At 43.1% G+C, this 12,890-nt stretch overlaps 2 protein-coding genes across 2 annotated transcripts; both read right to left on the bottom strand.

Annotated features, from left to right (window-relative positions):
- Positions 1–3,334: 3,334 nt before the first annotated feature.
- LOC128711999 (LETM1 domain-containing protein 1) lies at positions 3,335–4,700 on the bottom strand. The gene is made up of 4 exons (XM_053806892.1): positions 4,552–4,700; positions 4,084–4,458; positions 3,726–4,020; positions 3,335–3,658 (listed from the first exon to the last, which is right to left on the bottom strand). Exons 1-4 carry the CDS (start codon positions 4,698–4,700, stop codon positions 3,335–3,337), a joined length of 1,143 nt encoding a protein of 380 aa, XP_053662867.1.
- Positions 4,701–5,140: 440 nt separating this feature from the next.
- On the bottom strand, positions 5,141–7,363 carry LOC128714358 (zinc finger CCCH domain-containing protein 3). The gene is made up of 3 exons (XM_053809231.1): positions 6,642–7,363; positions 5,796–6,570; positions 5,141–5,701 (listed from the first exon to the last, which is right to left on the bottom strand). Exons 1-3 carry the CDS (start codon positions 7,361–7,363, stop codon positions 5,141–5,143), a joined length of 2,058 nt encoding a protein of 685 aa, XP_053665206.1.
- Positions 7,364–12,890: the final 5,527 nt, after the last annotated feature.

Raw genomic sequence — 12,890 nt, forward strand, 5'->3', positions numbered from 1 at the left:
GGCCGTGGAACCATTATCCCCATCCTCCACTTTCACCCCCAAAAAGCCCACAACTACCGAAGTCTAACCAACGCGATCGATCGGAGTCTAATTAAAATCTAAAATGGAACCAACCAGTCAACCAACCCCTCAACCACCCCGGGAAACCAATCCACTGGCCCACCCAGATGTGCATTACACGTAAACTGCACACTGCATGCGGTCCACACCGGTCGTGGTGAGCTGGGAAAGCTTTTCCAAGGTAAGCTTCAACTGGGAAAGTGAACGGTTTGGAAGCAGCCGTTCTTGCGCTTTATTTCATAGATAATTCTGTTGTCTTTTTTAAACCATTCGCACACGATCATCCTTGGGTGTAAACATTTTCCCTTAAAAAAAAACAAAACAGGAAAAAGGACAACAGAAAAGGTAACGCATCCGGGGTACGTTCGGTCTCTAGCACCGATTCGAGTTAAATTCAATTCAAACCCCAGTTAGGGGATGCGCTCACGATTGCTACTGAGTCCCCAATTTATCCGTTCCCAAGGACCAACTCGTCGCACAACGAATGATGCCGTTTTATTGAATTAATTTCCCATCAAGCCGGTCGGTCTGGGTGGCAAAAGTTTTCTCCTTTCCCACGGTTTTCCACACAAAAATTGGACGGTATTTTCAAATACGCCCTCCCCAACAAAAACTTTCCCGTATGGATGTCCCCCCTCCCCCTCCGTTTGCTCTCTTGAAACTATTATTCTCTACACCTTTTCCATACGCGTGCACCCCACAACCAACCGGAAGCTGCCATGACCGGTCAATTTAAATTAGTTTCCGCACAATAATTCTATTATTCACTCTTCCGCCGGTCATTCGACGTTTTGACGGGTGTTAGGAGGAGTGAAAGGGGTTGTGGGGGGTGGGTAGGGGGCTGGCCACAATTTGGGTGCTGTTGTGCTGGTACCCCAGTGAATGGTACACTACTATTTTTACATCCCTTCTTCCTTTGGCGACCTCGTACACACACTGGTTGCATTGGTTCTACAGGAAGAAGGAAAACCAAAAAATAACAGAACCTTCCGAAATTATACGTTGCGTGTTCGCCCGAGCGAGGAACAAAGCTCCAACAACGAGCAAAGGATGGTGGGACGCGTTTTTCCGGATTTTGCTCGTAAAATACAAACCACCAGGCGTCTCCATGACCTCCCAACACGTGCTTGCACACAGGCTGGTCGAAAACGGACGGGTGGTGGTGTTGGTGTGCCATGTTTTGACAAAACCGAACCGATAGGTCGCGTGCACAGCAACACTTTCCCCCATCAACAGCTTGCTTCTGGGTGAGTAAGTAAGAAGATTGAATAGTTTGACATGTTTTAACCATCGCAGAGTGATTCGGAAAAAAAGGTTTGAATCTCTATGTTAAATACAATTAAGTACACCTTGCTTAAGATAGGTAAGTAGAAAGAAAACGATCCAAAATATTTCTCTTAAAACCGTCACCAATAAGACATTCTTCACGTATCGCATTTCGCATGGCGTACACATTGCTGAAATGGCAAAAAAACAACGCACCGAATGTGAGCGCCCCTATAATAACAGCAAAAAAAAGGATGATAAAAGAGAGCGAAATTGTAAAAGAGCGTGTCCGCAAAAGATGGATGACAGGAAGGCACAGTAGGCGAGCTAATAAACGAGAGAAATCGCGCGCGCTCCTTACTATACTTTGCAAGGTGGGAAAAACAAAAAAAAACACCCCCCTACACACAGCCTCAAACCCGAACCACTGTTTTTGCACTGTACGTTGTTCTTTGATGTTGATGGCAGTAACAGATAAAAAAAAAAGAATAAATAATAGAAAAGTAAAGGTGGATTAGGCCACAAAAAAAAATTTGGCAGGATGTGGGCCTTTAAAAATACAATTATTATTTCACATTTGATGCATCCAAGTGGGTTGGGAAGTAATTTTGTGTGAAATAGACAAATGCTAACGTCCCATGGAAGGAAGCAAGTTTTATCATGGACACTGATTTTATTCCCATTCCCAGCTGGCTACTGAATACTGACACCACTGATACTGCTGCTGCTGCTGCTGCGAACAACGTACACCGTGTGGCGAGTTCCGGGCGCGCACTACCTTTCACCAAAAGGGCGACCGTACGGGACGAACACTCGAATGCGACTCTTGAGCGCGAGAACTAGGGCTCTGTCGTGCGTCCCCAAACATGCTGAACGCAAAAGGATGTTTCGCAAGGATACAAATGAGACGACATAGTATGCTGGGTCTATTCCCCTCTCTCTCTTTCGCTAGCGCTCCTTCTCTCCCTTTCAAATTCGGGAATAGTAGCGCCTCCTAGGATCGCGATTGCTGCACAACAGGGGATGTGATTGCGAACTTTTGTTCCATTGGAGACGCACACGATGGACAGGACAAACGACGCATCGCTCTCTAGAGAAGAAACTAAAGAACTAGAACATCACACGGAGAGAGAGAGAGAGCTCAGGCGTAGTAATGGGAGAGTGAACGTATGCATCAATTTACTACGGAAAAATGACAGCCAAATGTACCGTAGGATGCCGAAAACAAGAAAAATACGTTATTGTATAATTTCTTTTAAACTATACATATTTTACTTTAATTCTTGTTTCCATACTAAAATGGTTTAATTTTTCTTTTGTAATTCATTTTCACTTTATCGTTACTAAAATTTTAAATGGAGCTGAAAAAACAGGGAAAAGGTTTTCTAATCCCACACACTAGGGGATTTTGAAATCTTTCCCTCGCAAAGCATGAACAGTTTATCTGCACAAATCAACGCTAGCTCTTCTCTCGCAACGCAACGTGCAGCATTTTTCCACACTACGTCAAGTCTCTCTGTTTACGCCCGTGTACATATGAAAGTATTGGGAACAGTGTTCGCTCTCCATCTGTTCCGATTGTAAAGGGTGAGTAAATTTGCAAACGTTCGGAATATTTAAGGCAAGCATCTAAAATCCCTTTTTGATGTCGATATATTGGGAATAATGGATAGGGAACAAAATATAACTAGAGAAGTCATGAAACAAATAACAACCATACTCAAAGTTAATCAACAAACTTTAAATTAAAACGACAACAATTCTATCCATAGAACGTCGTGTCGCACTGAGGTTGGATCTTTTTATAGTAAAACGAAAAATGGAAATTGTACATTCGTTTTTCGAGCACTTGAAACGGGTAATTTCTTGACGATCACTTAGCTACCGGAATAGTGGACTCGCTGTCTTTTACTGATACAAGTTGTTTTTCTGTTGCTGTGATTGTTCGTTTACTTCAATTTATGACAAAGCACGTGAAACAAGTGGAGGCTCTCAATTGGCACCAACATCAGTGTATCAGAATCCAATTGTTCGTGTGGTTATACGTTAGCAATATAGGCAGATGCAGCAGCATACTGATGCAATCCTCATCCACAACCAGCGACACTTTCACCCATTCCTGCAACCAGTCGATCATGCTTTCCGCGCTCAGATTGTTCGCATTCAGTCCCCGGATGTAGCAAGCGTGCTTCAGGGATTCGATTGGCATGTTGTGAACGCCTCCCTCACGCTTAATAGCCATATCCATGTGGTGTACAACGTAAGCCCGTTCGCTTAAACGAAACCGCCTCAGCAGCCCGGCATGAATGTCGTGTAATCGGCAGAGGTATTTCTAAAACATCGTCAGACAGTCATGTAATGGAATTGTTAAAACATATAAATCAAGCAAATGAACTTACCAAATGTGAAGATGATAAACTGTTCAGATTGAATGGCGGTCGTTGGAATACCTCCCTTACGTCCAATATTTCTTCAGACGTCGGATGTAGACCGCTTCCCAGCAAACCCAAAATATAGCTAAACTTTTCGTACGCCGGATCGTGTGACTTTTTCAATACGTCTAGCTTCGATTGCATACAGCGAAAGACGCGCCGATTGTACAGGAGCCGATTGCGTAGATCTATCTGACCAAAATCCACCTTCTGTTGCACTGACCAGAAGTGAGATGTCAGTAGTGTTCGAGGGTACATATAGCTGAGGAATAGCAGAGCAATTAAGCAACATGCATAATGCAAGGTACGATAATACAGTACTTACGCTAGAGGAAATATCACATAATTCGCAAACGGTAGCGCCGATATAAGCAACACCGGAGCAACCTTCTTCATGTCTCGTGGCATCTGATAGTACAGCTCGATCTCCTTCCGCGTCAGGCACCGCAGGTCATTGTCGTGCGAGTAGACGATTTTCGTGATTTTGACTAGCTTCTTCATGTCATTGAAGAAATCCCGCACGCCCACCAGAAACACCCGGTACACGTGTACCGCCGACGGGAATTTCTTCTCGATCACCTTGTCATAGTTTTTCACGTAGTCGAAAAACCGCGAAAAGACATATCCCTGCACGTTTCGCTTTACATTTTCGCGACTGTATTTGGTCGCCAGCCGTTCTTTGGTGGACTGTTTGTCGTTACTGTGAGGGAGAAACAGAGAAAAACGTTAAATCACAAGCTGAAACTCAACCCCCGCTAATTGATTGTACAAACGCGATCGTCTTCCGCATTACCTGTCCTGGTTCGGGTTACCTCCACCGGTGGTGCTCTGAAATCGTATCGCACAACGTACTGGGTTGGTTCCGGCAAACGAAACGGGCTGCCACTGTTGTAACACGTGCTGCTGCTGGCGGCACAGCGTTCGCAGCAACGTCAGTGACATGATTTCGGGCAGGCGGAAACGAAATGAGGACTGAAATACTTGATTTTTGTCTATATTACATCATATTTCTTCCCTTCTGCGAACGACAACACACTACACACCGGCGAATGTTTATCACGTTGACAGATACAGTGCGCGCCGGAAAGTAGCGACACAACATCTTACCCTTAAGGTTACCATTAACGAGAACAAGTTTGTCGTACGATCTTCTTTTGTAGAACATCAGTTCTTCAAATCTAAAATTACACATTTTATACGATTTCGGGAACAAACAAACACACACATACACCAACTTTGCTTTAACTATGTTCATATTTTACTTTATTTTATTCATCTTAAATTTTTTTTCTTTATTGTTTAATATTTATTTACTTAATAAAACAAAAAATGTCGGCATATTAGCTCCTCAAAGGCTCAAACAACTTTAGGCAACACGACACTCAGATTGGTATAAATGCTGGCAGCGTACCGAGAGCTTTACGACGAAACACCGCTGGTCTCGTATCTTCCTCGGTCTCATTAGCGTTCTTGGCATCGTCAAGTGTTGGTTCCGAAAGCGTTTTACTCGCTTCGGAACGATCACTGTCAGATGTAGGGATGCTTTCTATACTTACAATTTGGCCATCATTGTCCACAGTGCGTTCGGTCGGTGGCGCATTGATGTCCTCTTTGTATCGTTGTTTCATTTTTTCCACTTCACCAAGCATACGTTTTAACTGATTACGCTCACTTGCACTAAACTCACCCGTTTGGTCGCGGTTTGTCGTCATCGATTGTCCGTCGTCCTTGTAGTACCGAACAGGCGACGTCATTGTCGGTGGTGTCTGTTTGGGTTTGGGTTGTTCTTGCCTTTCTGGTTTTCTCAGAGCAGTCGAAGTCGATGGGTTGTCAGATTTTGTACTCTTTACTTCCTTCTTCCCATGTGGATAAGGGCATCTAATCCGGTCGCATTTGCCGTTCTGCTCAAACTCTGGACATTGAAATATGTGGCGATTTGTACACTAGGAACCGTAAAGTCAGCAACATTGCGAATGGAATGGAAAAGAAAAAGGAATTAAACCGTCGCCAGGAATGAACTATTGTAAGCCTTGTTACCTTATCGGCCAGCGAACAAAATCCATTCAAAAATGCATCACAAATGCGCTCCTTTTCGCTCACTTTCTTGTGCAGATAAGGACACACATCGCGCGTACAGCGTCCCTCGAGGAAAAACGTACACACGGGCATCTTCTCCAGCGACACATCGTGCGATAGAAAGCATCCATCGAGAATGCATTCTCCGCGCAGGAATTTCTGACAAATGCTAACGTGCTTTGGATCGTGCACTTTTGGACATTTGCCACGCTGATGCGCCAAACACTTCCCCAGACGACGGTAGATATGGCACGGTTCGTTACATTTTCTCAGCTTACTCGCTAGCACCTGTATGCTGCGCTGTTTGGCAACACTCAGATGGTTCCGCGTTTTGTGATTGTCCGTCCGGATGAAGATTCCATCCTTGCGCGCTTTGTACGTTAGTCCTCCGATATCGATGCGGTTTAATCGTGGTTCCGTAGTGGTTTTGGATGCAGTCGCAGTGTTCACCGCGCCATTACCCACGGAACGCAGCTTCATACCGTTACGATCCAAGGCGAAGCGCATTCCTCTTATAATCAAATAGCGTTCTTTGGTTTTACGTGCAGGTTTGACCGGAGAATGATCTAGCGCTGGTGGAGATCGTGCAACGGACTTTTGTAACTTGTTTGTCGAGGAACGATAAAGCACTCCGTTTATATTGACCAGCACAAGCTGCTTGTTTTTCGAAGCATATGCAATGGAATTCTTTCCCGGTCTGGACTTCTCGTCGCTTTTTACCATTGGATTACGTTTCCTAAAATAAACATGAAACATTTCATAAAATACCCTTGAAGGAATATCTAACATATGCTTAACTTAACATACAGTTTTAACAACTTCGGATCCGTGATGACCACCTTCTTTGGCGTTATGCCATTTATCCTCGACAAGGCATATTGCTTCACGAACGTCAGCTTTTGCATTGAGGACCTTGACGATGTTGCAACCCTTCGATCGATTCGAAGGCTTTTCCGCTCTGGCAACGTACTGCTTATTGTTAGAACTCTGGGTTTAACATTTTCCGATCCCACTACTGTAGTCGGGGCACCGCTTCGGATAAGCTTATTCTTTCCGATCCTTATCAGAGGAGCAAGCTGGTGACTGTTGCTAACTGGATCGGCGGCGCTTCCTATCGTTTTTGCCAAAACAGTAGGCTCGCTAACAGTTGCAGTAGCCCGAACCAGTTTTCTTCTAGTATTCTTTATGATCGGGTTAACTGTCCCCGTAAATGCGGGTTTGGTAGATGCAACAGTAGTAGCAACTTTTCCTGTCGCCATCAAGGACCTTTGCACGATGGGTTGTGAAATGGCAGAAGGTGCTGTTGTTGCTATTGTTGGTGGCGATACCTGTTGAATCCGTAACTTATCCAGAAAGGCAGGATTTAGGTGTATACTGCTGCTGTGGTGGGTTGTTTCGTCTTGCTTTACTTCTGGCCGCCTCAACGTGCCGTTGGAGGCTAGGAACATCGGATTTATGTGCGCTTTAGCAAACTTTGGGTTGATGAATATCTTCGACGGCTGTTCAGCTGCACTCGGTTGGGGTTCCATGGCGCCTTTCACTTGGATTGTTTCGATTGGTGGTGATGTATTCGAGGCTATTTTCAAACCGTTTCGAGTCAGATGCTCTATCTAATCTAGCAGAACTAAATTGTTTAGCTATCACAGATGAATTATTGGCTACTGTAATATACTTTTTATACACGGAGACTACAACACAACACAATGTAATGAAATAACTACGTAATTTGTCCCTGACAGCTGTGCTGCATTGACACATCGGGGCTGCGTTCACGCTCATGACATTTTATAATTTTTTTTATTAGTAATAAACTATTGAAAAATTAACATAACAACAACGATTGCATCAAATTAATTTTATTACAGCGTACAATGTTGAAAAAACAAAAAAATCACGAAATAATGTTTAGTAATGAATCTGTGAGGTGTAAACATTAATGACAACTTCAAACTGAACGTTGCTGACACTATGGGTAAAAGTCATGACGCACAAGGTTTTTCTTGTAAATGGAAATACTTTTTATTATTTTCAAACTCTGACTTTATTTGAATTAAACTATGTAATAAACGTTGGAACCATTACAGCTAATACCTCCATGCAATGACCTAGAAACAATCATAAATTGTTAAATCATAATAAAGTTTACGGAATAGATCGTCGGGACCATTCACCTGTGACAAAGCATATCGTAACCTAGTGACTTAAATGCGCGACACAATATGAAATTTACCTTTTTTACTGTTCATGACTTCGATAAGGACTTCATGGTTGCTATTTGAAATTACAATTATTAGCCTTATCAAGAGTTATGAGAGTTATGAACAGTTATGAGTAAGAGAACTACAAGATACGGTTGAACGACTTTCTCAAAACGATCAGTCTCGTATATCAAACCAAATCCAGATCGTATCGTACGCCATACTTTAGCTTGAAAAGGTTTGCTTGGCTTAATTAAAAGAAGAAGTCCTTTTCACACCTAATTAAGCACAACCGAAAGGGGTTAACAATCCTGGGAACATCCGGAAAATTTAAGAAAGGGAACAATACAACAGCTTTGGTAGAAATTGTATAAACAAAACCATACCCAGTTTTGACGCTTTCCAACACATTCCCAACCAGGAATAATGTCCTTGCCATTCATACGCTCCGCAGGATGCCCGAAGGCCCACAGGATTCACATGCCCACAAAACATATCCGCATAAACACAGACGATGGATGCGTCCGGTTACGGTTATCCTACCGGCAGAAGAATTGAAAGAAAAAGATCGGAAACTGCAGAGAACATAAAAACAACAGGTATGTTTTGTTTTGCTGCTCTGTTCCAAGTTTCGGACAGGTTGAAGAAAGCAGTTCAGAAGGGAAAATCATGAATCTAGAATCAATTTAAACTTCTTTTACACTCCTTCGTGAGTGAAGCCCTTGCAAGAGGATTGTGTGAGAGGAAGTGATTACCATTGAAAATAACGAGGATCGACTTATGGAACGTACCGTTCGTGCAGGAAGCACAATCATTACGGTGATCGCCGCACAATAAACAGCAAACGTTTGCGTATGGGATTGGCGACGATTTAATTGTTGTGCGTGTTTTTGTTGCGTCCCTTCCGGTGTTATGGGAAGCAAATGGATTGTTCACAAGTCCTGCAAGGAACGTATACGCAAAGCAGCGCAAATGGAATGAACATTATAAATGCAAACCTATCGGTAAGTGGTGAAATGCTACATTTGCCCTGAAAAGGATGTGTTTTGTTTACATTCCATCACTCCACACAGATGGTTCATCAAACCGCTTTATCTTGGTGGAAGGTAACGAGAAATGACAATGTACACACATGTCTTACTGCCTTTATCCCTAGGTTTACGACTTGTCTTTCACCTTCGCTATCACACGCTCTTCATCTCTTGGTCTTTTTTCTTGTATTACGGTGCTTAGGATCACCTGCCTTCCTGTGTTTCGTGTATATTCTTCCCGGCCGGCAGCACAAACCATTCTTCCCAACAGGAAGAACCATTTCCCGTTCAACCAATGCCAACCAACGGTGAGCATTTAGCTTCGGCTTTGTTATGCGGACTAATTATAATTACAAAACAAGGATTAAACTGTCCCTCCATGTCCGGGGCTTACCCGATCGCAGAAGAAAGATCACCAAAAAAAGAAAGCGGCAATAAGTTGCGGAAAAGGAAATAGAACAAAGCAGAAAAGGAAAGCTTCCTTTCTTTTTATCCTTCTATTCGCACACCGCTTACCGACGAGCGTCCTTTCCGATGCGGATGCGCGTGGATTGGCAAGGACACAATACACACCTTCGTATCACATGGCGGAGCGAAATGAAAAAAAGACTGGCCCATCCTTGTGGTTCCCGATTGTGCGTTACGTTCTGTAAATTGTCAGTTTGGTCCCTCGGAAGGTCTCAACTGGTGTAATTACACGCCGGAAAACACGATCGATTTGGGTAGGACACAACAACCAGACAGCAGCGGATAAATCATTGAGTCGGACACACTGCTAATAAGTGCTAAAAAGCCGGTCACTCACTTCCGGGAGTGTGATTTAGCTTGAAAAGTGCATCCTGTGTGATTAAAACTAATGCTTAACGTCGTGAGAGAATTCGCCGCCTTTGGTAGAAAAATCGTCAAAGATGAAAGATTCAGGGCTGGAAAATGGCTGTCACAGAGGGTGGAGCAAAGCAACGAACTGTAATCCTTCGACACAGGAAGACTTACGTACGAAGCAAAGATGATTTGGGAAAATATTTACTAACCAATGTTTTGAGCCGGGACCGGAACAGGGCGATTAGAGAAACAGGTCGTACATTCGATCACGTCGATAGTTTATCGGTGGAGAAAGGCAACGAATGAAGCTGATGGCAGCTTTGTGATCAAAACAAGTCGATCCCGAGCAGGGAATCAATTCGGTAGCATCTAAGCTGCATCATGTCCGGTAGCTGGACATTTTTCTACGGTTTATGTAATTCTTCTGAGGAACGGATTATTTCGTATTGTGCGTTTGTTAACTCATTGTAAGATGGGACCAATGTGGTATTGTTGCGTCCATCAATTTTGTTTTTTCTCTAAATGATCTTCATTGGACCAACTCAATTTATTTTAAATAATACATCATAACGGAAGTCACAGTATACTATGTGAGTTTAGTCCCACCATGATGCCTCCATGGTCTAAACTCCCACTCTAAGCTCACAGTATATTTGATTATTTCAGTCCCACCATGATAAAAATGACATATTTTCCGACATCATGTTGCTCGCCTAGCTCACAGTACACAACATTGTTTTAGTCCCACCATGGCAAAAATTCAATTACATTTCCAAATCTTTGTTTATTCCTGTGCATAGTTTTGGAAACGTTTAATTTATTCCTTTAAACAAAACCGACCGGATGACCAGAAATGAGTCCCAGTGCGCTTTTCCACACTATCCACTTCCGTTCCAATTCGTTCTGTTTGCTTAGGACCTTACAAAAGAATTAATTATTTCATGCAGCTTCCTCCGTAGTTTACTACCCAACCCAGTAAAGGTCCTGCCAGGCTGGGGTATAATTGAGAGAACCAGTCATGAAAAAAGCACAACATTTCCACAAAGCTCACAACAACAAATGTGCGGAAGAAACTGCAATTCGTGTGCAATTGTTCCCGTTGGGTGGGCCCCTGGACGGTTGGAAATGAGAAAAAAAACCAACCCCACAATCTGGGATAACATCGGCATTTAGAAGGCCGAAAAGATCATTTTAGCAAACACAGGAAGCAACCCCGGTGGATGGTTTGACGAACGATGATTTTACGACTTTCCACCCGGTTCCGTGCACATTTTCCGGTTTGTACTGCAATCAGAGAAAGGATGTCGTTGGCACATGTGTCAGTTCCTTTCGGCTTTAAACCCCGTTTCTTTGTTGGTGCTTTTCTCCCGTGGCGACAAAACGTGACAAACACAATGTTTCGAACCTGTCCATAAATTGCTTCCGATTGGGCTTCTCCGGAGCTATTGAGTTATAAAAATCGGATATCGTTGTTGTTTGCTGTTAGCGGACGAAAGGGAAGAAGCTCACATCCTTTTGATGATTATTTCCACCCGACCGAGGGCTAAGAACCGGAACCGGATATTGGAGTGTACCTTGCCGGGTCCGCGATCGGATGTTTATTTCCGCGTTCTTGGCAGGAAATGGAATGGCTTCGATTTTGGTTAGATTTTTTGGTTTCCCTGTGCGTAAAGGGAAACAAATGTATCAGCATTAGTAAAGGAAAAGATCGAAGATGTAGAGCACTGTTTAGAAAGCTATAACTGTTCAATTGTATGACGAATATCTTCTTATTCATGATGTGATGACCTTAGGAAGCATGTATGACATATAATGGAACATTGTATTGGACTTATATTTACAACGTAATCAGTAAGCTACTTCTTGTGGCTTGATGAGGTTTGACGCAGGATTTTCGATATCATATTGAGGAATTTAAAGAGCAATGAGATTTGTATAGTTCATAATTTGTCCAACGCTTCAATTAATTTATTTATTTCGATTGATTTTCGGATGCGCAATTTAATGATAATGATTTGGCGAGATATTTAAATGATGTTAGTAAAACTATGGGACTTTGATATAATATATCCCTAGATACAAAATTAAAATTTCACTCTCAGCACGAATAATATCTTGACAGTTCATCAACCAAACGACAGCTTCGCCTTGGAAGTTGAAAGCCGTAACGCAACGCCGGCAAACCGATAAGGCAACCGCGTGAAATATGACTCTTTTCTAACAAGAAAAGGATACTTCTACTCTTTTCCTTAAACCAATCCATTTTTTATCCCTTCGCGACTTTAATTCTTCTGTGTGGGTGTGGCTTTTACACAGAAACTAACAAGTCCAAAGTGTGTCCTTTCCAGGATCAGCACCAGCTGCACACAGGCAGACACGAAATGATCGCTAATGGGTGAATTATGTAAATAGACGGCTGCATGCAGGAGGAACTCCTTGCTATGGTACACATTTTTTGGTCACGTGCAGCTGCAGAACTGAATGACGCAGGAAAAGGCAACAAATCACGAAAGGATGATCACATCCTGGGGCACGATCGTGATCCTGCCGATAAGCGCGGTTCTTTCTAAATCAAGCATTTAATTGAATTCTACTCCCGTGTGGTTCGGTGTTCCATTGACGGTACAATTAAAATTAGGCATAAGACCGACACATTCCGGCGGAGAACCTTTGCCTGCCTAGCCCAACCTTTCAAACCCCGACGTCAGCTTGCGTTCGACGTCACCGTGATTCGACACTTTCCGGGAGGCCATGTCTAGCAGGGGCGGACTGCATCATCCCTTCCTGCACTACCAAACTGATCTGCCGTTTCCTGTCGTTCGGTATGTGATGTTTGTGAAGCAAAGTTGGTCCTTTCGCCAACCGGATGAATGTTTCCAATGGGTGTTGAAAAACCGGCCAAACTACTGCGAAAGGAAAAGGAGTTCCGTGGAAGGATGTTTTTTTTCGGTCCATTTTTTAAGTTGGATGGTTTTTTTTTCTAAATCATCGACGTATAACTGACT

Source organism: Anopheles marshallii, chromosome 3 (assembly GCF_943734725.1).
Source record: "Anopheles marshallii chromosome 3, idAnoMarsDA_429_01, whole genome shotgun sequence".
Lineage (NCBI taxonomy): Eukaryota > Metazoa > Arthropoda > Insecta > Diptera > Culicidae > Anopheles > Anopheles marshallii.